The sequence below is a fragment of the Lampetra fluviatilis genome, chromosome 8 (genome assembly GCF_964198595.1).
Source record: "Lampetra fluviatilis chromosome 8, kcLamFluv1.1, whole genome shotgun sequence".
In the NCBI taxonomy this organism is placed as follows: domain Eukaryota; kingdom Metazoa; phylum Chordata; class Hyperoartia; order Petromyzontiformes; family Petromyzontidae; genus Lampetra; species Lampetra fluviatilis.
The window spans coordinates 11,033,258-11,061,175 of NC_136282.1; the positions used below are offsets into that span (position 1 = coordinate 11,033,258).

The 27,918-nt window shown below is 43.8% G+C and overlaps 1 protein-coding gene across 1 annotated transcript; it reads left to right on the forward strand.

The window, feature by feature from the left end:
- The first annotated feature begins 637 nt into the window (after positions 1-637).
- On the forward strand, positions 638-27,907 carry LOC144933868 (switch-associated protein 70-like). The gene is made up of 12 exons (XM_078859111.1): positions 638-961; positions 11,608-11,748; positions 15,365-15,550; positions 17,414-17,641; positions 18,200-18,346; positions 19,201-19,309; positions 20,059-20,228; positions 20,922-21,029; positions 22,827-22,993; positions 23,116-23,314; positions 24,734-24,839; positions 26,299-27,907. The coding sequence occupies exons 1-12, from the start codon at positions 866-868 to the stop codon at positions 26,448-26,450; spliced, it is 1,809 nt and encodes a 602-aa protein (XP_078715237.1). The 5' UTR covers positions 638-865; the 3' UTR covers positions 26,451-27,907.
- Positions 27,908-27,918: the final 11 nt, after the last annotated feature.

The window sequence follows — 27,918 nt, forward strand, 5'->3', positions numbered from 1 at the left end:
TAAACTAACAGAAATAATATGCAAAGAATAGTACAATTAAGCAATGGACATCGCAGCTTTCGAATACAGCGTGAGCAGAATGCGTGATAGACAATGCCATCGTTGCATTGCCGGATTAAGCTCGTGCGGTGGCCTGTAGGATATGTTAGAAAAGGGCCCTAAATAAATAAAAATTAAAACGTAAAATTTTTACTTGCACAGTAAAGTAATTGTATATTTTCATTTGCTATACAGCCAGGTAAGACGACAAATCGCTAATTTTAAACACTGAGTCGTTCCGTCAAAAGTTGAAGGCAGTATAGTACTATAGTAATAGAGCAAGTGCAGAATAACTGAACCAGAATTGATAGCGTAAAAAGTGCGGTGCCCGTAGCATATGCTATTTTTGCTTCGAGGATAATCCGGCACTGCATCGTTGTTTAAAGTTGAACATTGTGTCGTGCCAACCCCCTTAGGCGTTTATATTTTTCTAAAACCAGGTCACGCTCCAGCGATGTCATAAACTCGTTAATAAATGTATGAGTTGTTTGGGGGTGGTGGGGGTGGTGGTGGTGGGCGTAGCTGAAGTTATCCCTGCTCCACCTCCCCTCTCCTGGCGTCAAGCAGCCGTGACAAAGTCACCGAGCCACGTGTGGCTACAGCCGTACAGCGTGGTCCGTGGAGAGAGGAGATGGGGGGGGAGGCGGATACACGCGAATGAGTGAGAGGCAGGGCGACAAAACGTGAAGGAAACAAGCCCAGCCACTGATCCAGCCAGCCACACCACACAGTGCCAAGTCGTGGTGGAGGAGAGTTGGAAGCGGAGGGTGGGGGGCAAGTGGGGAATTAATAAAAATTAAAAAACCCCGTCTCACTAACTCGAAGCATGGCGTTGAGAAGCGAGCTGCTCAAATCCGTGTGGCATGCCTTCACTGCCCTGGACACCGAGAAGAGTGGAAAGGTGTCCAAGTCTCAGCTGAAGGTGAGTGGAGAGAGAGAGATGGAGTGAGAACTTTTTGTAACAATGGCTCACAAGATGACAAGGTGTCCAAGTCTCAGCTGAAGGTGAGTGGAGAGAGAGAGAGACACGGATAACTTTTTGTAACGATGGCTCACAAGATCGTGGTGTGGACGGGGGGGGGTATCTTTGTGTGTACACTTCGTGGTGTTCTTAAGTGTATTTTGGTCAAGGGTTGGCGTACGGTAACTATTGTTTTGTTGGTCTGTAACGTCGTGGTTGTTCTAAGTGGCGTTTGTGTTTGCAGAGCACGGTGGAGTTCTCTAAACCGGGTATCTTTGTGACAGAGTTTGATAACACGCGGTCTCATTTGATCAATCTACATAGGCAAGGAGGTGGTTTGAGGTTTAATACCTCGTTTGTATTATTTATTAAGAAGAGGCAAGTACGGTAACCTTTCCAGTAATTCAACTGCGCTCTTCAGAGCTTAATGTCGGCAAAAGAAAGTTTGTGGTCAATACATTCAGGCCTCGTGTGCCATGTTGATGAAGTCTGTGCGACAGATTAGCGTTGTCCTCGGTGTTGAAGCGATTCGTAACTAACACGGCATCCCTCTTGCCTTGTTTGTTGTTGTTGTTGCTGAAATGTCGCATTCTGTGTACACAGAGCGCCGCTAATACAGCAGCCACACAGGTTCCATTCCCGGCCACGACCAACAACCCGGTCTTTGCTTTAACTTCGCCTTATAATTGCTGAACTTTTCTTTTGCGATTGGGTACGATATCAGCACTGGGGGGAGAGACAAATGCGACTGCGAGCGGCGATGGCCACAGACATCGTGTTCAGTGACGGCTCCCGGTTAAGAACGCGATCACTCACAGCACTTTGTCCCGTGGTCTTTGTCGCCCAAGTAATTCTCTTGAAGGGCTTCCTTCACGTGTAAGTCCATGTTGTTGTTGTGTTGTTGTTGTTTTATATCTGTGCGTGTGTACGTTTTGTGGAACGTAATTAATCGATTAATGTCGCGAGATAAACTTCCTGTTTCTTTCTTTGTTGTCAAACTTCCTGGGGGATTGTCTTGTACCCCTGGTGGCCAAAAACCACCACCACCACCCATTCCGACTTGTTAATCTTGAATAGTTTCACGTAATTTGGACCCATTCGTTCGTTAATAAAGACGGGGTCCCGAGTCAAGTTGGTGTACGGTGCTTTTCGTGGAATATTTTGCTGTCTTTTCCTGGATTTTCTGTTTGCACATAGTCACATAGTCACTTTAAGATGTTTTCTTGTTTCATATTTCATTTTTTTGTTTGTTGCGGTTGCACCCGATTCAAGAGCCGAATGTCTCACAGGGCTATACCAACTAAATGAAATGAAAAAGTAAAATAACAGAAAACACCCCCCTCTTGTGTATTGTATTTATGTTGGACTTCTTTCGCACCGTACGTAGCCAACCGTGCTAATCGGATGTGCCGTGGGGTAAGGACAACAAACTGGACTCAAAACGCAGTTCTATAGAAATTTAAGTTTCTTAATCTATTCGTGGTGACTTGTTGGGTGGAGACTGTCATCTCAGATGCTTATTATCCGCTATTTTACTCCACTGAACAGCGGATAATTGGGATTGATAAATAAAAGTGGCGGGTAACGGATGATAAGATGAGTTTATTTGAGTTTAACACGTAGGTTTTCGCGACCAATATCATCCATAATACAGTTTTCTTTGGGTTAGATCGTGTAAATATAATAATGTGTCGTTAAACCCGCCACCACCCGACACAACCAATTAGTAAGGGTTGTCACGTAAACGGAACATAAATACGTGGACGTCTCCACAAATCTGGCTGTCGCCTGATGAAGCTGGTTGTAATTGCTGGCGAAACGTCGTACTCGGATTGTAAATGTTGTGGCTTGGCTCTCCAACACACCGGTTAGTGCTGTACTACTATACTACACTATAAACTATACTACTATACACAATACAATACACTACACGACTATACACTACACTATACACTACACTACTATACACTAGTGCTGTACTAGTATACTACACTATACACTACACTATAAACTATACTACTATACACAATACAATACACTACACGACTATACACTACACTATACACTACACTACTATACACTACACTACTATACACTAGTGCTGTACTAGTGACGAATTGGCCACGTTCTGTTTACGTGACAACCCTTGCTAGTTGGCTGTGTCGGGTGGTGGCGGGTTTAACGACACATTTACATATTTACGCGATATAACCCAAAAATAGCTTGTATTATGGAGTTTATTTGAGTTTACTTAAACTGTGGCTGCATCAGCGTTTTGGTGCGTGCCAGGTTACTCTGTTTGATTCCCGTTCACGGTCAATATCAGTGACGAATATCTAAACAGGTCCTGTGCCTCCTCGAGATAGACTCGGCCTTAAATGAGCAATGCACCTGGTGTGATGTGTAAACATCGCCACGAAGGGAGACAAAGGCGGCCGGTCGTGGTGCCGGCCAAACAGCCCTTGCCCCGACAGTCCGCCAAAGACGAAATAATTGGGGATCTTTGTGACAGAGCTTGATAACACGCGGTCTCATTCGATCATTCTGCATAGGCAAGGAGGTGGTTTGATGTTTAATACATAGTTTGTATTATGTATTAATAAGAGGCAAGTACGGTAACCTTTCCAGTAGTTCAACTGCGCTCTTCAGAGCTTAATGTAGGCAAAATAAACAATATATAAACACGGAAGTTGCTCACCACATTCCCGAATCGTCAAACGGCCAGGAACAAACGGTGCCATCAAAGTGGTGGTAATAGAGTAGAGTTCACACGCATCTTGAGGTGGGCAGGTTATTTATTATCAGAGTGCCGGTACATCGACCGTGGGCGGTGAATTTCAAAGCGAGTTTAGTGCGAGCAAAGTGCCAGAAAGAGACGCGTGAGTGACCTTACAGTGTTGTGTGGTGGTGGTGGTGGAAAGTGCGGATGGGGATGAAACAGTCTGGCAGAGCGAATCCTCAACGTGGCTGGGAGGAATCGATGCGTGAAGGTTCACGGGAACAGAATATAACCATGGAAAGTAGCGATACATTCCATTCATTGGCTACCACATTCTGATGAGCCCCCCCCCTCTCCTCCACCCTCAACTTGCTTTTAAGGGCTTACATCTTGAATCCTTGCCCCACTTGATGCAGCAAATCTGGCTGTGACGGTTCCACCTGATGACGGAGACTTGTGTTGCCTCCGAAACGTCGTGATTTTTATTGTTTTATTTTTATTAATTTCATTTTTTACCTACGTGACTTTACCGAAAGAACTAAGAGTATGAATCCTTGCAGTCACGAAAGCTTCAAATCTAGAAGCGACAAGAATGTTTCCGGGACCGCTGGTGAACGAGTGGCTGGAGTGAATCGGTGGAGTTGACCGGGTCATCAATCAATGAACAATGAAACATCACTTGGCGATACAGCGTTGGCAGTGGGTCACGGCACACAAAAAAAGCCAACAACTGAACACACTCTTCAATGAAACTGCCTTAGGAGGAAGAATATAACCTGATTTGGAGCTTTCGTGACTGCAGGAATTACTCTTTGGTTGTTTTGGTAAAGTCACGTAGAAAGAAAACATTTATTAAGTTATAACATACGACGTTTCGATTGCAACACAAGCAATCATCATCAGGCACAAATGAAAGAGACTGTCTGTGTTGTGTTGCATTATATTTCTGGGTTTGCTGGGTTTTCTCTTTCATTTGTGCCTGATGATGATTGCTTGTGTTGCAATCGAAACGTCGTATGCTGTTATTCAATTTATGTTTTCTTTCTACGTGACTTTACCGAAATAACCAAAGAGAAAGAATATATATAATAGGTAACGTTTTTGGGCACTGGCCCTTTTATGAGAAATAGAGAGGCCACAGAGATGATGATGAACGTCGGTAGTGAGGTAGGAACCTGGGTCCTCCACCCCAGATATCACAACAGGAATTCCTACTTTGCCGAACGTCTAGCAGTGATACGTGTTCGGAGTTAAAGATGAAGACCCTTGCCACCGAAAAGTAAACCAAACTTCTTCGATGCCTCCTTAGTCAGATTTGTGACATAACCATGCCTTCACAGGTCGTCATATGAGGGTTGTGCCAAGCAGATGAATGAATGGTTTTTCTATGAATGGGAATAACATTGTTAAATATAGTTTGAGGAACTGTGGGATTTCAAGCCTGATATGATAATGACACAAAATACACCTAAACGAAATTCCAGTGCATTACAGTGCAGTAAGTGGAGTACGCCTGTGAACCCAATCATTCGGAATGCGTCACATTTCGAAAGCTAAGCAAGGGGTTTAGAGCTTGGATAGTGGGAGACTGACATCGTCAACATTCATAGAGGGCTGGCCGTGGGGCTACGTGGTGGGCAGCAGAGGGGCAGTGCTGCAACATCCATTGTTGTACTCTACTTCTGAGCTCCAGTGCTCAGCACCATTGCCAACCCATGCTGCGTGAGTGTGATGCATCAGCGAGGACCTTATCCAGCAGCGGATTGGCAAACTTGCTGTGTACACGTGTACAATTTGGCACGACACACGCTCTGGTTTCGTTAAAACGCACATTGGCAACATCAGTTACTCTTATCACGGGGTCAAACACTGTTAATAACGGATGTGTAAATCATAAAGTCCCATAGCTTCACGTAACACAAGATATTATTTTAGTTGATTATATTTTTTTACTTCGACCGACACAAAAGGAACGGGTCGACGTTTCAGTTGACTGGCTTTCTTGAGGAAACACTGTATTGAGATTTTCAGTGAGTGTCTTACAGTATACGTGGACAGATGAACATCCTCCAATAATCTAAAACTATTTCCTGAAGAAGGCCAGTTGGCCGAAACCTCAATGTTGTTTTTCTCCCAATGAAAATATTAAGAATATTTTTGTTATCCAATCTGTTGTTTAACATTCCAGAACATGCCGGGCTTTTTTTTGTTATCGTGGATATTTAGTATTTAACTTGTAACACGCAGTATTCATAGGGTCCACAGTACAAGGTTCATACGTTTGTTGACACTTGCAGTGTATCATATTGTCCGCTCTTCTTCGGCACTGCTGACGACATGTTGCGGCAATGTACTGAAAAACCTAAAACAAAAAGCACGACCGAATGGCATTGATATATTGCCAATATACAACCAACAGTTGGATACTTTTTCATAGCTGTTCAAACGTTCCTTCTTGCCCCTGGGCCATTGCTGGAAACGTTGGGCGGTACATTTTTCGCAATGTGAAAGAATGCAGCTCAGAAGAAGATTAGCGGTAGAGACACTGTTTTACAGTACTGTACTGCCATCATCATCATCATCAAGCCACTGCCATCTCTCACATACTCGCGATGTTATCTACCTTGGCACCTGCACACAAAGCTGGTTTCACTCACGCTCCATCTACTTGGGTGGACCTTTCTTTCATCTCTGGTGGTTTCCATTCTTTGGCTGCAACTTCGTCATTGTACTTGGACCATCGGCCATCATCATCCCTGCTAGTGACCTGCCCCGCGCACACCCATTTACGATTCTGAAAAACAATTTTCATGTGGACCGCCTCTTTCTGCCTCTGTGTAATTCCAAGCGTGCATCGTATGCTATTCTTTATTTTATTTTGTTAATGATCATGTTTTTGGACAATGTCAAAGCACTGGTTAAACATGTTCTTTAGGCAAATTTGTGTTACTTTCATCTAAAATACTGCATTCTGTTGTGTTATCCTATACTGATATATCCCTTTTGTTTGTTGAACTTGTGCATGACCTTTGGTTTGCTCCAATTGATCCTCAGCCCAGTTTTTTGCAGCCATTCTGTATTCTGTGTTAATAATGGATATGGAACAGACACATGGAGATTTAATGAGACTTATCACAGTGAAATTTGCAGATATTGTACAAATAATTTTGTTGGAGAAACAAAGGCATATATATGAATGTAGGAATCATGAACCATCTCAAGAGTTGCTGACATAGTAATTTTTACATCCGATGAATTATTAGAAGAACTTAATTTCCCTAAGGTACTTTATTGGCTAATATTGGCCACACTTAAACTTCTCCTGCCTTAAAATAATGTCCAAGTAAGCACTTCTGTGAATAAGATCCCTTTTTTATTAATTTTAAATGACTCGCCACAGCACAGTTAAAATTGTTAAATTTCAAGCCACTTATAGAGTCAGGATTGTATTTTGTGCACCTCACGAATGTTTGCAATAGGCTGGCCATGTATTTTTATGGCTGTGCAGTTTATGTACAACACAAACATGATAATTCGGGGTTTAAAATATGAATGTAACACAACATGGGCAACGATCCACCCACAGAATTGTTGTACTGTACTTTAAGATCATATATTCTGACAAATACCGTAGGTGTTTTGAAAAACGACGTAAAATCACGCAAACGATTTAAAGAGTTGTAAACATTAATGTTGAGACCTTGGCTCAGAAACGACCTCGCCTGGTATACAGGAGGTCGTGGGTTCGATCTCGACCCTGACGCCTGTACATTTGGCGTTTACATGATCTCCACGTGGTCCTCTGGTTTTTCCCTCCATGTTTAGAAACGTGCGTTTCGAGTGTATTTGGCTGCTATAAATTTCCGAATGATAAACCACTTCATTAAGCTATAATTTGTGGCCAGGTTGCTTCTGAATAAGAGATTTATAGCTCAGTGGGCCTGGTAAAATAAAAAATAGTTTTAATATAGTTTTTTTTTAACTCTTAAAGGTGGTAGACGTTGCCTTCCAATGCGCCTTATCGAGGGGGACCATAAAGGAACTATGCCACCAGTTAACGGAAAGACACAGAACAGGGTGCTAGTTATCCCTGACATACCACCAATCACATCTGGCTATTTAAAAAAAAAGTCATATCTCATGACGTGACACGAATACTGCCACCATTTATCAGAAACCAGCTTTATGTGCGTTTCGCAGAAACGCAAATCTCAGGGAGCTGCTAGTACACGGCTCGATGCGAAAGGCCGGCAATGACATATCAGGCACCGTTCCGTGTAATCGGAGAAGTTACAAACCGTGTATCTTCACATCGACTGATGCACCGATAAAAACAACCCAAAGAGCATCATCATAGATTTACATGTACCTCCACTAATCTGGTTTATTGCTGCCAGAGTATGGATCCCTGCAGTCACGAAAACTTCAAATCTAGATTGGTTTATTGCAGCAAGTGCAAACACTGTAGCTGCCACTGCATTGGAGAAAACTGGTACACGCAAGATACCATTAGCATTTAATAATTTAGCTTTTTAACAAAAATGAGTTAATGTATAAATACTGTTTGGTTATTGAAGTGTGTCTGTTACTGAATTAGTTAATAATAGACAATTATTCATCGACCAATTTAAAAACGGTTGATCAGGAAACATTTTTTAACTTTTATTTCAGGCCCCAAGTTGCAAAGTTCAGTCTCCGACTCTCATCCTCTGTGGCGTCTCTGTTTGCTATGAATGGCCAGTTCCTGAAACGTGACTGATATATTTTTCCTTTGAAGTGTTTTTGACGAATGTGTTCAGTTTTAGTTGTTATTGTCTTGCACCGCTGCCAAACGCAGTATTACCAAATTATTTGTTTCATATTAAAAACATGTACTGTCCATGGTACAGTCATTCTGTATGGATGGCAATCCGAGCAATAATGGAGGGTGGTGATGGTGGTGGCTATTTGTCAATCTGTCTTTGGCTTAATAGAAAGGTTCGTGTGATTATCATAAATGCAAAATGAGGAGCATTGTACTTTTATCTGACCCACCAGTGCACTTGACTGCAAGAAAACAAGTTCTGGTCAATCAGCGCTGTGATATTGTTACAAACATAAATACGTACCTGTCAACCCATACGGTTTACCACGTATTCTTGTACAGAGAAATTGAGTTTTCAGGTCCGTACGGCGTACAGCCGTTTCAATATAGGCAAACATTTTATTTGTCTATTTGTGTTTCTCCCTTGTGATGGGACTTTGTAGGATGAACGTTGAGATTTATCTGGGCACGGGGTGACCAATAAGGTCTGAATTGGGCTGTAATAAGGTAGGGGCTGATAAGGGATTGACAGGTATGTAAATATGGCTACTGTCCCCACAGATGCAGGGCGAATAAAGCAGTCTTAGGCACTGCAGTCCTTATCTCCTAAGCCTAATCCAAACCCCCGCACCTATGCGAAAATATTTAAGTGGCATCCCTTGACATTTTTATATTTCATCAATTGAAAGCTAAAGACGTGGATTTGAGAACGGATCAATAATGATGGGTATGAGCAACCCGAGGGAGGTCTGTGATTTGATGGCTATCTAAGGGGACAATTGCCAGACTGAGCATGTGGGAACAGCATCCAAGTTCAAGGTATGCCTCTCATGTTGTTTTACTGACTAATTATAATAAGATTACAAAGTACAGTACTGATAAATGTTTCCTGGTGAGAGGGTGGGTTTTTTAAGCAAACAGACAAAAGGCAAATATTTTCTCCTATAGCCAACGGACTGTTGGGACATAGTGCTTTTAGCGAACACCTATGATGACACTACTTTACCCACCTGCACAGCTCTCCCCAAGTACGTTGAATCAAAGCCACACTATCATGCTCAAAGTTCCGAATACACTCTACCCTGCTCTTATTCTGCTCCTTGAATTGTTTTGAAACAAATTCACACTCAATGATTGCCCTAGGTTAGACGTATTCATATTGTCAACGAAATTGCCATGCGATCTTTTGCGATAAGTATTTTTTGGGCCTTTGGTAAAGTTTGCGATAAGTCAGCAATTGTGTACAGGCAGGTGGCCAAGGGAGCCGTTTTTATGACGTGGAATTATGTGTTTAAACCTGCGGTGTGTTGATTTATACCTTGTGGTCTTGCCTTTTCATGATTGGTGCCTCGGATAAGGGTGTGTTCTAGAATGTGTGACTGTAAAAACAGGTTTTTTTTAATTCTAGATTTGAAGCTTTCGTGACTGCAATGATTCATATTCTCAGGTTTTTTCGGTAAAGTCACGTAGGTAAAACATTAAAAGTAATGAAAGTAAAATAAAACAAAACAAAAATAAAAATAAAATTTCACGACGTTTCGGAGGCAACACAAGTCTCCGTCATCAGGTGGGACCGTCACAGCCAGATTAGCTGCATCAAGTGAAGCAATGATTCAAAATGTAATCCCTTATAAGCAAGTTGAAGGGGGGGAGGAGAGGGGGGGGAGTTCATCAGAATGTGGTAGCCAATGAATGTAGTAACACCCTGCAAAGCAAAAACCCAATGCGCACGGGCCGTCAGAGACTTTCCCCCAGCTTCATGATTCATTTGATCTTTTTGTGGGAAGGCAGTGGGTGGGAGTTGTGGAAAACTTGGAGAGGAAATAGGAGAGGCGTTGTACTGAAATTGGCTGCGTTCACCAGAAGCAGCTTTCCTGTTGTGCAGTCGCACTGACTGCCGCGTGCGGCGGTGTCCATCGGTGCCAAAACCCCATAGCCGTGGCAGGTTTTACAAATGAAACCAAGGGTAAAAATCTCACAATGACTTGAAGTTCTTCTTTCAATCGTCTTGTGATTAGGTTTTTGCACAAGTGGCTTTTTGTAATATCCACTCCGCAGCCATTACAGAAACCCCTTTCCTAAGTCTGTTTATTGATTACTCAACCTGACAATTCGCTGCTTACCCTGGACTTTTATCTGCGTTATTGAACTGCAATTTTAGTGCTGTTGTGCTAAAATGGCAATTCTCGCATAGGCCCACTGTTCATCTTATCACACTCCCAATTTTTTAAAATAAAAAAACATTGTCCCAATGATACTACGTAGAACGCGTCTATTGATTGGTAGCAATGGTAGACTTTGAACTTTGGGGAGGCACAATGACTGACATGTAACAAGCCCTGGCGTCATTTCGTGTCTTTCAGCAGTTGGCTTGTAAGTATGAATTGCTTAAACTTGACCAAAATTTCAAGGGCCAAGTTCTGAACAAAATGGCAAAACGCATCAAAACAGACACGAAGGATCGTGTCTACCGAACAGAATATTTGACAAATACTTGAATTGAGCTACAAATGTTTCTGAAAATCATCGTGAATCCACTATCAGGCCTCCCCACAACCATGTTGCTTATAAGGGTTGTTTGACCATACATCACACTGCTCAGTGACGGTTGGTGTAGGGGGGCGGCACCCAGGACCGGTTCAGATACCACTTGCCACTGATGTTAGCCGTGACCGGGATTCAAACTTGGGTGGCCAGGTTCATAAGGCAGTGTGTGAACCACAGCAAAAAGTAAAAATGTAAATGTGCATCCCTCTAATGGCTTGCTCATGCCACTCACTGCTGGTGAAAGGGACTCCACTGGAGGGCTCTCTAGAGAGCCCCTCTACAGAGTATTTGGCCCACTTTTTAAAGCTAGCCAGACATCTCCGGGAGATTGAATCGAACACGGTGACCTCTGGAATTGCAAGTTCATTGCGCCGTAGCAGAATCCCTTTTTAATGGACCAACCTGCAGGCCCTACGATGAAACAAAATTGGGAAAGAAGTCCGCTTCAAGCGTGTTCCAACACTGGCGATGCGCACCGGTGTTGTGACGAGCGTGATGAACGGTTGCGGTCTCCTGTACCGCCGTTGTGCCACGCAGGTGCTGTCGCACAACCTGTGCACGGTGCTGCATGTGCCGCACGACCCCGTGGCGCTGGAGGAGCACTTCAGAGACGACGACCAGGGCCCTGTATCGAGCCATGGATACATGCCATACCTCAACACCTACATCCTGGACAAGGTAAGAGCCGCTACCCACTCCCTCCCACTCCCCGAGTCCTGCAGGTGTATGCTGTTTGTATCCCCCGCACGGTTGGCTATGTACGTTGCAAAATAAGTTCAACATAAAGAGGAGGTCAAAAATCAAAGCAATCTCCTGCTGATATGAGCATTGAGGCGGTGCTCATCTCCTGTGTACAGCCCTGAGGCAGTGGTGGGAATTCTAGATTTCTGTGATGGGTCCAAGTCTATCTCATCAGACAATCACTGTTGATTTATCTGCAAAGTGGTCCTAATTTTATTCACTCTAGAGGGATAGCAATTTTCAACCTTGTGATCACGAGCCGCTTTCTCCACTGCTGATTCATCTGCCTGGCCCGGTAATACATCTCGATTCTGGACTAATTGTTGCGTGAGCCCTTCCCGTTACATGGGATGTCTGACATACTGCAAATAATGAATGCTTAATTCCAAGGTTTAATCACACAAGTAATACCAAACACATTTAAGTAATAAATCTTGACTTAAAGCTTTCATGACTGCAGGAATTCATATTCTTTGGGTCTTTCTGTAAAGTCACGTAGATAGGTTGTTATTTTCTTTGAACCTATCTCTACATGACTTTACCGAAAGACCCAAAGAATACATTTAAGTAATACTTAACATATAACCGATTATTTAAAATTGTGTTTGTATACGTTTAAATGAATCCCTAACAACAGAATATTAAAGCGCTTAGAATTGGTAGTGCACACACACCATATTCTACTACGCTTAAATATTCAACATTTCGGGAGCCTTTTCAGCGAACCCTGATTTCTGGCCTACATGAGTCCAGCTTCATGAAATTTATTTTTCTTCCCCACACTTTAGTTTCACCTTATTTTGCCCAGAGCAGGAGTTGCAAACCTCTGGCGCTTCGTGCCCAGCTAAACGTTGAATTGTTAAAACGGGCACAGAGAGCGACGCTTTTCTTTTGCTTTGCTTCGTGATTGACCCCACCGCCCAGTTGGACCGCTCACAAATGCGAGCAGCTCTCCACATATACGTGCCTGGACTATTAATTCCACTTTCAAGAGAATCCTCCCAACGCCCCCCTTCATCAACCCACATAAAGAGGAAGGCGGTGTTGGGGTATGCCGACTGCTAAAATCCTGCAGGAGGCAATTACTATTGGGGGGCAATTTGGGTGAATCCTTGTTCAGTTTGAATATGTAGCTCCACTCTGCTTTTGATTTAAAAAGAAAAAGTGAATGTTATTCTATATGCTGACCTTGGCTTTAGACCCAATGCATTGAAATATTTATTTTCAGTCGTCTTGGTTGAATGTAATTGAACGGGAAATCTAGTGCCATACTCATCTTTCTTGTTAGTCAGCAGACATCGCCAGTGGGACGGAAGGAAGCTACGGTTTAGTCATCGCAAATGTTTTTGCAGAGGTCATGCGGAAAATCGCCTTCCCCTAGGGATGTCCAGTCACGTGTGCTTAACATTTTTGTGGAAAGGAAATTGACATCACAGCTTGAGTTATATTGGTGATACCCTTTTTTTAATTTACAACACTGGTTGATTGATAAATTACCAAACATGTGGTCGCATATTACAAAGTACTCATAACAGCTGTTGACTTATAGATTCATACAAGCAGTATAATGGGATACTGGAGTATCTGAAAATTTGGCGGTGTAAACAATGCATAAATTTCTCTTTTAAATTTCATAATACATGCATCGAGTCGTGTACGTGTTCATCGATTATTTTACATTTATTTATTTTACATGCATTGGGTTAGCATGACCTTTGATATAATACAAGAGCCTCTCCTAGATTTACAAACAATTCTAGCTTCAAATCCCAAGCCAGAATCGTGATAGTTAATCAAATTGCGAGTATGGTGATACTGGGGAAAAGGTACTGTTTTCCTTCCAGAATCGTGAGATGCCGCAGAATTTAGATGGCTAGCAAAATCCGAGTGGCATCGTATCTCTTAGTGTTACAGATTCTGGTGGATCAACCTTTTTCTTCTGTGAAAGCATTTCACAGAAATGGCTGCAAAGGCTAATGCTTAACTTCAGGTTTCTTGTGCCTGCACGTGGGTTGTTTTTTTATTGGTGTAGGACGCATGCAAGTCATGCACAAATGTCACGTTTGAAATGGCTTTTAAAAAAATTGCATCTGCTTACCCTTTTCTACACACAGCAGGCTTTAGAATATCAGGCATACAGTTTTCTTCTGTGGTGGCAGCATTTTTTGTGGGGTTTTTCTCCCCAGTTAATCTATCGCGTGTAAATGATTGCATGACGGTTCCGAGCTGTGTCATCTGTGTTGGAGTGGCAACACGGAACTCCGCAGGTGTCTTGTAAAAAATGTGGGTTTTCCATTCCATATCGCCGTTAATAATCAACATTGCCTATAACTCACAGCTGCACAGTGCACCGCAGAGAGGCATGGCACACGCAGATGTGTAATCTTGCATCTTCCTCCACTCCCAGCATGGAAAAAGCACGTGTGGTGCCTTTGGCTGATAAAGTGTGAGCTCCGTTTGAATTGAGCGGAGGTAAAGAAAAAATGCAAATAATTCATCGCTTTGACCGCTACACGTAGTGTGGGATTTTTACGTAGCCGTTAGTTTTTGTGAGTTTGTATCTGATTGCGCGTTGCCCCAAAATATTGCAGCGTCGGCTACATTTCCGCATTGTAAACATTGTGTATCTGTTGCGAACTCTGAGGAAAACATAAAAAAACATGAATTTTTATTTGCTATGTAAGATTGAATAGTGATACTGAACGATGCCCCCCCATGCCTTCAATCCGCAACGACTAACATGGTGACGCGTGGTCAAACAACCCCCATGACGATAGGCCCTCGCCTAGCTGCTGACAAACAAAAGGTCTGTGTATGTCACGTGTGCTATTAACGGTATTTTGGGTGGGGCAGGAAGTGCCGTAGTTTGCAGATGTACTACGACATTGGTCGGCCGAGTTCGATTCCCGACCGTTTGCCGACATCAGTAGCGAGTTATATCCAAAACCGGTCTTAGTGTCTCTCCCCCCAACTCTTCACCAATCCACATTGGCCAGCATGGTCATCAAGCAGTGGAAAAACAATCCTCCGTGACCGGCCTAATTCCAGCAGTGTGTTCGCTGTTCGCAACGGGACTGCGCATTTGTGTTCGACAGCATTTAATGGTCGGCTTGTTAAGAATGTAACAGGAAACAACGGCGCTGAACACGGTACCTTTTCAAAATACATTAATGAATTTAAGCACAGTTCAATGTGCGTTCTTGCTGCCTGAGGTTCACCTTACCTGTTCCTGCTAAGTCATGGGTTGCTTCACATTAGTTGGGAATTGCATTCTTTCGTACCTTTCCTTGCCTATAATCCATACTCCAAGCCAGCCTAGCAGCATTTATGAAACATATCAAGTGAACAATTAAGCCCAGTATATAGCCAATTACCATGTTTGGTATTTCTCATTGCCCACTTGTGTCTGGCAGAGGGTAAAAAGCATTGCCTGGGTGTGGAGGCATCACCAGCTTTGCCCATGACGATATTTTGATCTCGAATTTCATCTACTGCACAAAATGACCACTGTTCTCACTGCAACGTTGTCTGCACGCCGCGCGGCCTTTCCTAGGTGAAGCCTGACACGTTCGACAAAAGCCAGTTTGACGAGGTGTGCTGGATGATCAGCGCCAAGAAGAATTACCCCGTGGAGGAGCGGCGTAACAGCCGTCTGGACGACAAGCAGGCCTTCCACCTGTGGTGCCTCTTCAACTTCCTGTCGGAGGAGTCGTATCCTCTCGTCATCGTTGCCGAGGAGGTGGGAGGGACGGGGGCACGCTCGCGCCACACCGCAAATATCCACTTAAGAGATTAAAGAAAAAAAAAGACATTCAGGAATAGAATATAATATTTTTCTTTTTATATATACAGTATATGTTTTTCCTAAATGTGATTTGGCCTTGCTGCGGATATTATGGAGATTTAGTGAAAATAAGATGAGAATCGCAAAAAAGGATAATGAACGATTCATAATGAAGTGACAGTTACGTAGCGATGACACAGTTGTATGCACACTGCACTATCAACCTGGTCACCTGAGTTAGATTCCTGTGCTCGGTTAACGTGAGTGGTGAGTGACATCTGAACCACTCCTGGGGTCTTCCCTTCACCAATCCGCACTGTACAGCTGGTGAAGTCAAACAACCATCATGACTAAGATGGCATAGGAAGGCCTTCATCCAGCAGTGCTTTGAAATTCTGGAGTTGACCAATAGGATCACAGAGCTTGGGCAATTGTTGGCAGTGGTTTTGCAGCTATCATATTGCTGGTCTGTCGTTTTACATGCCTGTCATTTGAATGGATGGTGCTGTATAAAATAAAACTGTTATTATTAAGAAAGGATTTTTTAATTTACTTTTTGTCACTTTACTTTCGTGCGTGGTAATAAACCAGACCACGCATAAAACACCCACACATACCCAAACTTGGCACAGAAAAGTCGCCAACCTACTTTGCCATTTTACCCACTAGAGGCATCTCTCTCTTTTTCTAAATATGTCACTGAAATTAAAAAAAGCTACGTTTCGAAGGTTACAGCATTTAATTTTACAACCCATGCAACCACACTATAGTGGAAGAAAGATTACTTGAATGAAAATTATTTTTGTGTGTATGTGCGATATTCACAAAGAGCACTGGAAAATGTAAATGCGTTTTTTGTCGCACTATACTGAGGCTCTTTGTGCTGCTGACTTAGTCCTGAGGGTTTTTTTTTCTTTCCCTGTGGTTGGGCGCTGTGCGGGCCTCAGCGCGACACGTGATGTTGCCATGGAAAGTGACGGAGTGGAGAAAACCCTTTAACTGATTGGCACATGTGCTGATACTCCTAATCGAATTTTCAGTGGCAGTTTTAACATGGTCTGATCTGCACCCAGATGCACACGGACTATCGAAAGCCATTTTCTTTTTACTTTAAACGTGCCAAGCAATGCCACTTGATGGGGTAGTGGGAGGGAGAGTATTCAGCATAAGCACGTAGTTGAGCATGGGCAAATATTGCTTCTATATAGGTTAAGAACTGTTTCTGTGACGTTTTGTCAGTCTAATACACTACACTGTGTATCTGCACATAAATGATGGATAAGGACATTTTTGTGAAAGGGTATTTCTTGGCACAAATGAATGTTTGTTCCACAAGCTACGGTTGTCACAATACATTGTTTATATTTTTACATTCTTTTTGAAACCCAGAGAACATCTTGTCCCCATGGAAAATCTGTTGACTGAAGAATGATTGCATGAGGCAAGAAATATTTGTGCAAGGTTACAGAACTGGAATGGGGTTACATATAAGTTCATTTCAACGACAACAACAACAACAAACTCTGAACAGAATAACAACTGATCTTTTACACCCCCTCCCATTAAACCCTTTAATCAACGTGTGTGATAATGAAACAATAAAATACTTGCAGTCTGAGGTCCTTTTGTGCAAAAGCACAATAGGAAAGATTTAATTCACCCATATTTTCATATCTGCGGAAGCGTATTGTCATCTCACGTGTTGGACGGCACAATGTACGACGTTGCTCCCCGTCTACTCGGAGCTCCACACGCAGGTGATTGTGTATGCGCAGTTACGGAAGGACCCTGTCGATTCTCCCGCTCCTATGCAACTAGGTGGACTACCTGATGAAGAAGCTGGCAGAAGCTATTGGGCTGGACTGGAGGTCGCAGGACTTCGAAGAATTGGTCGGCAAGAATGAGACCCTGGAAGAGTCCGGCATTTCAGCCTGGCAGCTCATCCGCCTCTTTCAGAGCCCCCTGCCAGCTGGTCTCGACTTCCCCTCCATCGCCTTGGCGATAGATGATGTTTACAACGAGCTGGTCCTTAACATCACCAAAAAGGTGCTGCCTTTTTTGTTGTTGTAATATTGTTATTAAGATGAACTGGCATGCTATCACGCTGAATTCATAGCTGTGTAGTTAATACAATGCTTATTTTATTGATGCAGTAATAACGAATAGGTTGAGACCATAAATTCTTCGTATACTTGACTCTGTTTAATAACCGGTGAATGCCTGGTTTTGACCGCAGGAACTGAGCAGCGTTGGCCACAGTGCTCTGGCCTCTGAGCCACATAACCACATTCGTCTTTGACTTTAAACACAAAAATGTTTGGAACAATTTTTGCGTGCCATATGTGAGCTGGTCAAAGGGGAAGCTTTGTGAAGGATCTATCCATACGCGCATCCCTCTTGAATCCATCCCTTGTTATTTTCAGCACACTAATTCACGTTATACCGCCGCAGTTTAATTTGTTCACATGTTCCAATTTTTTTGTGGTTTCCCCTTGGCTGCACCTAAGCAAATGAAGGTGTTTATAGAGTAAAATAAAAGTACACTTATATGTTCACAGTCCAGCACGTTTAAACATGTTGCATCCTGTGTCCGTTTCCATCAAGGGTTACTTGTTTAAGAAGGGGCACAAGAGGAAGAACTGGAACGAGCGGTGGTTCATACTGCGGAACAATATCCTGTCTTACTATACTGCCGAGGACATGAAGGACAAGAAAGGGGAGGTCGTCCTAGAAAAGGGCTGCTCTGTCGAGGTAATGGCAACACGCTGACATAAAACACAACCCTGCCTAATCTACGAATGTACCGCTGGGAGAGGGAATTTAGCTGGTCATCACGAAGCCCACCCCATTCCAACCTCTTCTATCCTCGCCCACCACTGCCTTCTGCTGCATACAGACACTGCCCCCCCCCCTCACCCTTTCACAACACCAACCACAAGTCCAATCCTGTGTCTGGGGAGGGGAGGAGCCTAAGCAGAGTGAGGCGGGGCTCAAAGAAGGGGCAGGGCCTAAAAAGGAAAGGAGCAGAGCCCAAAGAGAAAGAGGCAGGGCCTTACCAGGAAGGAATGGGGCCCAAAGGGGAAGGACTGGTGCCTATAGAGGTTGAACTGCCCAGTTGCTTTAAGGTAATACAAAATAAAATGTGCAGCAGGCAGCAGCAGCAGCATACCTTTTGTGGTGCAGATATGGCTACTGGTCAAGTGTTTTTTTTAAATTGTAGTTTCTGAGCAAAGGTCCAAAACACTTTGCTCAAAAACGATGACATGTTTCTTAAAATTAGTAAGGTTCTGAGAACTCGAGAAAAGAGATGATTGGAGGGAGTTCAAAATTCGAGTCGTGCGAGGAAAGAAGAGGAAATGTAATTTGACCGACAGTGCGGAGGTTGAACACAGTATAGTGTGGTGGTTGTTGAACACAGTAGAAATGAAACAGTCCATCTAGTCAGTCTGTGCTGAACTTTGTTAAAAAAAAATTCCTTTGCTGTTTTTATCTCAATGTGTTTTTTTACTTTTTTGCCACCTTGAAAACGATGTAAAATAAACACCCGTGTACTGTGGTAGTATTGCTTACAGTGCACTTCCTTTGTGTTTGTGGGGTTTTTTTAGGTCCTCCCAGAACGAGATGGAAGGAGATGTTTTTTTGTCATCAAGTGCCCGGACAAATCTTTTGACGTTGGGGTCGAGGATGCTCGCAGGCGACAAGAGTGGCTTGCAGGTACAACATGAAAAAAAAATATCCAAATAAATAATTTAAATGAAAATACTTGACTTGAATTTCGATTTAAAGCTTTTATGACTGCAGGGATTCATCTTCTTGGTTCTTTCGGTAAAGTCACGTAGAAGGGAAATAATAAAATAATAAAAATAAAACATAATAAAATAATTCTCACGACGTTTCGGCCACAACGCAAGCAGCCGTCTTCAGGTGAAGAATAGGTCTGTGATTCAGATGCTGTCTTTCCGACAGACCTGTTCTTCACCTGAGGACGGCTGCTTGCGTTGTGGCCGAAACGTCGTGAGAATTATTTAGTTACGTTTTATTTTTATTATTTTATTATTTCCCTTCTACGTGACTTTACCGAAAGAACCAAGAAGATGTACTTGACTTGACTTTAGATACTTCAGAGGTAAATAAACAAGGGAACGCTAACTCTACTCATTATCAAAACAACAATTTACTTCGGAGTTTCTGTCTAACTGTGAAAAACATAAATGAAATGACATAGCAGTGCAGCAGCCTTTTTGTCTTCTGGACCAATGTTTTCAATGACTCAAAGCAAGTTTCGGAACTATTGAGTGTGTAGGCTGTGCAATAGCACCACGGCCCATGAGCCGGGTATGCCCAGGCACGCCGGACTACAAAGATGTGGAAACAATTGTACGGGAGAGCAATGCTAACCGTGCTATGCCAATATTCACAGCTGACCTCTTAATTTTCGGACGTGCGTCGGATGCCACCCGCAGTGATCCAGCTCACCCTGCGGATGCAGCAGGAGGGCAAGCGCTCGGTGGCGCATGAGCAGAGGCAGCGGCGGCACGAGGAGCGCGCCTACAAGCAAGCGGAGCGCGAGGAGCTGTACCGCATGCAGCAGCAGCAGGAGAACAGGCAGCGCGAGCTGATGCGACTTGAGCAGGTGGAGGGGGACCTCATAGTGCCGCGACGGGGGGGGGGGGGCGGCCTCGCTTGTTGAAGGGGTTGTGAAACTTACGGCCCTTGACGTCATCTCACAACGGCCCACAGCAGATTTGAGGCCTGGTGCTCCACGATGGCCCTCAAACGATATTTATGTATCACTTTAAGCATCTTAGCCAAATTTTTCAGGTACTCAAAGGGGGAATATTTTCGACCTGGCAACAATGTGTTGCTAATTTTTGTGAACTAAGTCGCTTCCGTCTCTGCAAGGGTCTCCTTACATTGCCGCTACCGTGGATAATAGGTCACTTAAAGGGATTTTATGAACATCATTATAGATGATGGCAGTGTACGGAGGAAGTCCATATAGGTAATTGATTGTACAGTATGTGTATATAACAAATGTTTACTTAGTTCACCGATTGGTTGATCTGATGATGTTGCGGGGGTAAAAATCGCATGCCCCTCACACTGATATTTCTTAACTGCAAGGAACCAATTAGACTCGATGAAATCCACAGACTAAGACGGAAGGAGTTGCAGACTGTTGTCGATGATGAGACATTTTCGCGCCTCCAATGAGCACGGTTGGAAAATGTACGGTGCGAAAGACGTTCAACGTACATGCATAAACAACATTTTTAAAAACACGGACTAAATCCATACCGCCACGCGCGTGCGCGACGGGTGGCAGGAGCGACTAGAGGCGGAGGAGCGTGCGACGCAGGCGGAGAGCAAGCGGATGCGCTCGCAAGAGGAGATGCAGGAGCACTTCAAGCGGGAGCTGGAGCGCGAGAAACTGGTTTGTGCCGTTCACTTAATTCACGGCCTCGCTCTGCCCGTGGCAGTTGTCGAACAAAGACGGTGGTCACAGCATCGCGCGTCGCTTCTGTGGCCGTCTGGAACGCTCTTCCTTCTGATATTAAGAAGCCACTGGGAGCTATGCACTTTTAAATCATCATCTAGATTGAAAACGAATTTCTTTAGAACTGCTTTTTGTGTTTAGTTTGTTGTCCTTCCCCTGTACCTCCGATAAGCACGGTTGGCTACGTACTGTGCAAAAGAAGTTCAACATACATCATAGAGTTGCCAGCGCCGTGCTAGAAGAGACAGCGGACATGTATTGATGCGTCGATTTGTTGGTTGAATGAAGTTTTACGCTTGCAATGCGTGCGGCAGAGCTGTGCTTGTGAGAATTAAATCTTTTCGATTTTTTTTTTACAAATTATATGCAAGTGATGTGCAACTGTTGCCTTTAGGCTAATGATTGATAAATAAAACAGTATATGGTAGAAACCAGACAAGTAATAAACAATGTAAATAAGATGATAAATATAAAACAACAAAAGGAGATTCAACACGTAGGCTTTCGCGACCAATATTGTTCATAATCAACGATTTTTGGGTTTAGATCGCGTATTATTAAATAAGATGCATTACAATTCCTTATAAGGGAAACAAGCACTAACTGATTATTAATGTAGCATAATCACAATAGAACACATTCCAAATGATTACTAATCTACAACTCGCATCGCAACAATAGCCTTATTACTAATCAAGTATATAATTACAATAACCCCCCCTCAAATCTTTGCACCTGATGAGTTAATGATGACGTCACCCTGCTGCTGCTCTATATAAGAACGGGAGACACAGCAGAGCCTCACCATTCTGGCGAATTGCCCGATGATGCTGGATGCAATTACCAGCGAAACGTCGTACTCAAATTGTAAATGTTGTGGTTTCACGCTTCAACACACCGGTGGGCTAAAGCAGTGAACTATTTGTCTTTTGTCAACGTGACACTTTTTTACTGATTGGCCGTGTCGGGTGGTGGAGGGTTACGACACATTTATAAATAACGCGATCTAAACCCAAAAATCGTTGATTATGAAAAGGAGATTCCTAAATTTAACCATGACCCCCTAGGATCACAAATCGTTGCGAGGGTGAATTGTTATATGCCGAGTAATGATACAGCAATTCTTGGCTTACGATACAGAATCAGTTATTTGCATTAGTTGTATGCGATTGGTTCACATAATCCCTGCAGCTAAGCCGGATTTGGCCTGGATAATGTTTTGCATCGGCAACCACCATGTACAAAACAGGAGTCGCATAGGCTGCTGTGGGACTGCGTTGTCAGCAGAGGACAGTACAGTGAAATGATTTGTTATACTGTACCATGATCTAACGTCGATGCACCCCACAGTCGCCACCCTGTACTGACGTGGTGAAATATGGTCAAATATCCCCCACGACCTACAGGGCATGGGGAGGCCCTCATGGGTGGTGGATTGACAAACAGGCTGTACATGTTCATGCAAATGTCCATGGACATATATTAAATTGCCACGAGTTGATGTGTGTTTAAGTAATAGTGAAAATGAATGGACTTTAGTGAGAAATTCAAGTGTGCATCTCAGCTGCTGTTCTCAATGACTTGGCCATAGCTATGGAGAGAAAAGAAACAACTCCCCATTGTGCACGGAGCGGTACGGAGACACAACAATCCCCTTCTTTCCTACGGTGGGGTGACGAGTGACGAAACCAACGCTGGCCCTCCCCCCCCCACCCCCATCTCTCGTACGAACAGGCGCGCGTCGACATGGAGGAGCAGATCGCGCAGAAGACGGCCGAATCGCATTACTACCAGAGGCGCATCCGCGAGCTGGAGGAGATGTACGACCAGCTGTGCGCCGCGCTGGAGGTGGAGAAACGTGCCAAGCTGGAGCAGGAACAGGCGCGATTGCACCAGGCCAGGTCCGGCGGATGGCGATCGCGTAACCGGCAGCGTGGCGATCGTCGCGTTGCCCGCACGCGCGGGTCGTCGTATTGCCGACCAGGGCAGCTTTTGAAATAGACGCACGAACACCTGCACACAGGCTGCTCGAGGAGGAGGGGTTGAAGCGGCGTGAGCTGGAGCAGCTGAGGCAGGAGCAGACGCAGCTCATCGTGGAGGCGCGCGAGGAGCGGCGGGTGCTCGAGCAGGAGCGCAACGACACGGAGCTGGCGCTACGCTCGGTGGTCGTGCATCTGGAGCAGCTGGAGCAAGACCGACGCGAAGCCGTGGAGAAGTACGAGGTGCGTGCCGTCGCTCGCACCGATTCCCCGCGCCCTCCCAAGGCGATTTAGCTGCCAGTCGCCGCTTTTGTCTGACTTCAGACGCCGCTGTTGTCTCCTGGCCCGAGTCGCACCCTGGAAACGAGCGCTGCGTAGCTCAATGGGCTCTGCTCGGGAAATAGGCTTCTGACTGAATCCGAAGTGGATTTTAGCCACCTTGAAGCGATTCGTAAAAGCGGTTTATGAAACGGACCACCTTGGAAGTGGGCCGGGTGGCTCAATGGGCGGGCGGTGCTCTGAGGGGCACTGCTCCGGGAATTTAATTTGGGTTTCAGCCACCTGTCTCAGCCAGGTTACCAATGTCCAGTGGTTCTTAATCTGGGGTGCACGCACCCCCTGGGCGTGCAAGATGCTCTTTCTGGAGGTGCGAGACATGGCCACATTTTTTTAGGAGGTAAATCATCGAAACACAAATTAAGTACGGGCACGTAAGTACAACTACTTTGTTTAATCAAACCATATGTATTTATTAACATTATAAAAAAAAATTACGGTTGAGAGCCAAACGGGTGTAAAGACTGCAGGAAAGGTAAAGCAAAGAACCACTGACAATGACTATAAAAAAAAACATATTTGGGTTTTCACGAAATTTGGCAAATATACAAGCTCTGAGAATGAAAGTGTCTTTGCACATGGTACAAAGTATAGCACTATTAAGAGTGGATAAGAGATCATTTGACAGAATCTGAGACGTAGTTCTAGAGTGTATCCTTCTGCAGACCATTCTCTAATATGGAGTTATCCACTGTTCTCTGAGTTCCGAATTTACATTTCTTCATCGAATGGCATGACAACTTTAGCATAATTGCAGAAAAGATGTACATAACCACAGGTTTTTTTTGTAGCAATTGTAGGTGTGCTGCTGTGTTTGGTGTGTCCTTACAGGAATGTAATCGATCAATCTTCATTTATACAGAGCGCTTCACATTCGTAGGGAAATCTCAGAGCGCTTGACATGCAATAGAATGTACATTCATTCTCCACACTTAGACGATACAAGAGACAAGATCTTTAGGTAAAAAATAGCAAAATGTACTCTTGCCAATATCATTTTTAAATAGCAAAATGTACTCTTGCCAATCTAATTTATACTTTTCAAGCTTATATTATACTGAAGGGAATTTACTCAAATCAAGGAATGAACACAGTTACAGCAGATACCCAGCCGACATCATTTGCACAGCAATTACAGATGCACTGATGAGGGTTTTCTTTACACCTTTATTAGGAACCCATTAGTCTCATCAATGCCATTTAGGTTGCTTTATTTATCAAGCCAGAGTGTAGCATTGAAGCTATTTTGGTGTGTCCTCATCTGAAAGCAAATATTGCCATTAACCATGGCGTTCGGGGGGGTGGGGGGGGGTTGTGGTTTTTCAGCTGGCCTCCACGCGGCTGGAGAATGCTCGCGGCAATGCCAAGAGCTGGCGGGAGCGCGTGATGGAGCAGGAACGCCAGATCGGGCTTCTACGCCCCATCCAGCCGGGTGAGTGGCCGTGGAGTCCCACCAGTTTCGATTTAAAGCTTCTTTCGTGACTGCAGGGATTCATCTTCTTGCTTCTTTCGGTAAAGTCAGGTAGAATGGAAATAATAAATAATAAAAATAAAACATAATAAAATTTCGATTTAAAGCTTTCGTGACTGCAGGGATTCATCTTCTTGGTTCTTTCGGTAAAGTCAGGTAGAATGAAAGTAATAAAATAATAAAAATAAAACATAATAAAATCATTCTCACGACGTTTCGGCCACAACGCAAGCAGCCGTCCTCAGGTGGAGAACAGGTCTGTCGAGACTCTGTCTTCTCGACTCTCTGTCTTCTCGACAGACCTGTTCTCCACCTGAGGACGGCTGCTCGCGTTGTGGCCGAAACGTCGTGAGAATTATTTGATTGGTTTATTTTTATTATTTTATTATTTTCCTTCTACGTGACTTTACCGAAAGAACCAAGAAGATGAATCCCACCAGTTTATTCATCATCATCATCATCGTCGTCGTTAACCACGGTCAATCCACTGCTGGATGATGGCCTCGCCAATCTGCCGAGGCCACCCCATCGTGGTCGTACGTTGATTTCATCGCTCCGTCTCCCCGGTGGACGTACTCTTCCTCTCTCTCGCATGGTGGTGATCTATTTATAGATGCTCCGCTGATATCCAATGACCCTCTCGGTTTTTTCACACTCAAAAGGCGGGTTGCACTTAAGAAGGTTAACATTTTATTGAGAGTGTGAGATTGGTGAAGAGGATTTGAAATTTTTTTTTCCCTATGGTGTATCTTTATTGGTTTAGCTGAGGTATCTATTCAAAATGGATTGCCCTGTATGGTTCGGTATAATTTGTATAAAAGAGCTGCACTGCTTTGAATGTGAAATAAAATAAAAAATTTGTGGCCACTAAAGCATCACATTCTATTATATCCTCCCCGTCAAGACCCGTAAATGTTTTATCTTTTTACATTACGTACCGGATTCATATTTATTACAAAAAGTTTAATGTAAAGACCTATCTCTGCAGCGAGCTATCTGTAGGGATGTTTGAGCATTGCCCTCTCGTAGAAATGTTTAGTTTGTTGTCCTTCCACCACACCTCCGATTAGAACGGTTGGCTACGTACGGTGCGAAATAAATTCAGCATACATTCATACATTCAAATATGAACAAAAATAGGAGACAAAAGAAAGGAGGTTTGAGACTCGGTGAGGCTCTCATGGGTTAATACAGTAAAACGTCACATATCTGACCCGCTGGGGATATGCAACAAAGGTCGGATACGTGAACATCTAAATACAAAAAAAGGATACTTGTACTTTACACAAACAACTACACTCTTTGTGGGCAGTTAATTTGGTCAAGCTTGGATATGTAACAGATATCAAGTGACTTATTGTTAACTTATGGACTTTGGCCAACAACTGCTAACATGCCGCGAATTTCTGTCCTCCTGCAGGGCACAAGGATGTGGCGATGAGCTCGCACCGGGGGCTGGGCGCATTCCCACCGCAGAAGGCTCCCAGGGAGACGCCAAGGAAGAAGGCGGAGGATCAGCAGGTCGCCGACGGCATGTCGGCGCTGCACGTGGGATCCGGCGAAGCGCCGTGACGTCGCGTGGCCCCGTTCCCCCGTTCCCGATGACCACGTGCGTGGCGGCGGCGGGGGGGGGGGTGGGCTCTCCGATGTGGTGTCTCTGGTTGGTTTTGGCACGTCGTATTCTTAGGTTTTTTCGGTAAAGTCACGTAGGTAAAAAAAAGAAAATTAATAAAAGTAAAATAAAATAAAAAATCACGACGTTTTGGAGGCTTTTTTTATTTGTATTTTATTTTACTTTTATTAATTTTAATTTTTTTTACCTACATGACTTTACCGAAAAAACCTAAGAATATGAATCCTTGCAGTCACGAAAGCTTCAAATCTAGAATTTGGCACGTCGTGTTCGGCACGGTGTTACGACATTTCGCTCAACGTGCTGGAAGCTTCTTCGGGGAATTAAGTTCCGGAAAGAAGCTTGTCGGCAAATGAACAGAAACCTCGGACATCGTGCGGAGCGACACGCTAGATCGCTATTTTCCAGCGCAACCGCAAAAACGTGTACGGAGTGGGTATAGGCTCGTCTAGAGCTCCTGGCCTCTTGTGTGGTTCAAGATGAGTTTCAAAACGTTCATTCTTTAGACATGTAGGTTTGCAACTCTTCACCGATTAATATCGATTACAGTATCCCCTCGCTATTCACGAGGGATACTTTCCGGAGGTGCTCGTGAATATATTTGCGGATGATATTGGCCGACGAAAACACATCTTAACTTTATCTTATCACTTTCTCGCATTGCATTCTCTCTCATCACTTTATCGCTCATCACTGAATCATCTCATCACTTTCTTTATCTCTCTCTGCGATGCAGTCGTGTAGAGTTTCAATGTGCAGATAGCCAAAATCGCGGATAGCAAATTAATGACTAACGAGAGAATACTGTATTAAGCTCAACACAAGCATTGACTCGTGTGTGAAAACCATCTATCTAGCATTTATGACGTGCAAGTGATGTGTACCATTGTTAAAGTTAGACTAATGGGGCAAACAAAACAGTACAAACGAGAACAATCTATTCTTGAATTGAATTGTGAAACGGATTCCTGACAATTCATCAAGTTGCTGGAGGTTTGGGGGAAGGGGGAGGGAGAGGTGGGGGGGGTGAATAATTACATACCTAGTCAAAATCAGGTTCGGCTTCAGTTATTTATGTTCACGGATGCTGTTGAGTCGACTGCCGAGAAACGTTGGTACTTTTCTTTTGATAGATATCTCTGAACCGTGCTTAACATTTCATGCGGTCTGCACACATTTCATTACTTGTGGTCCAACTGTAATTCCCCACGGTCTCGTTACATTTGTACTTCACGTGAAATGATTACTTTTGTGAGCATTAGAATTTGTGATCGCTTTTCGTGGTACGTGTAGGATTTAATTTAGTTACTCCAATTTTTTTTAAACGTATAAAACAAGCCGCCACGTTCGTCTGGATGTTATATAGAGGTGTCGTTTAATAAATATTTCAACATAGTTTTTAATGTT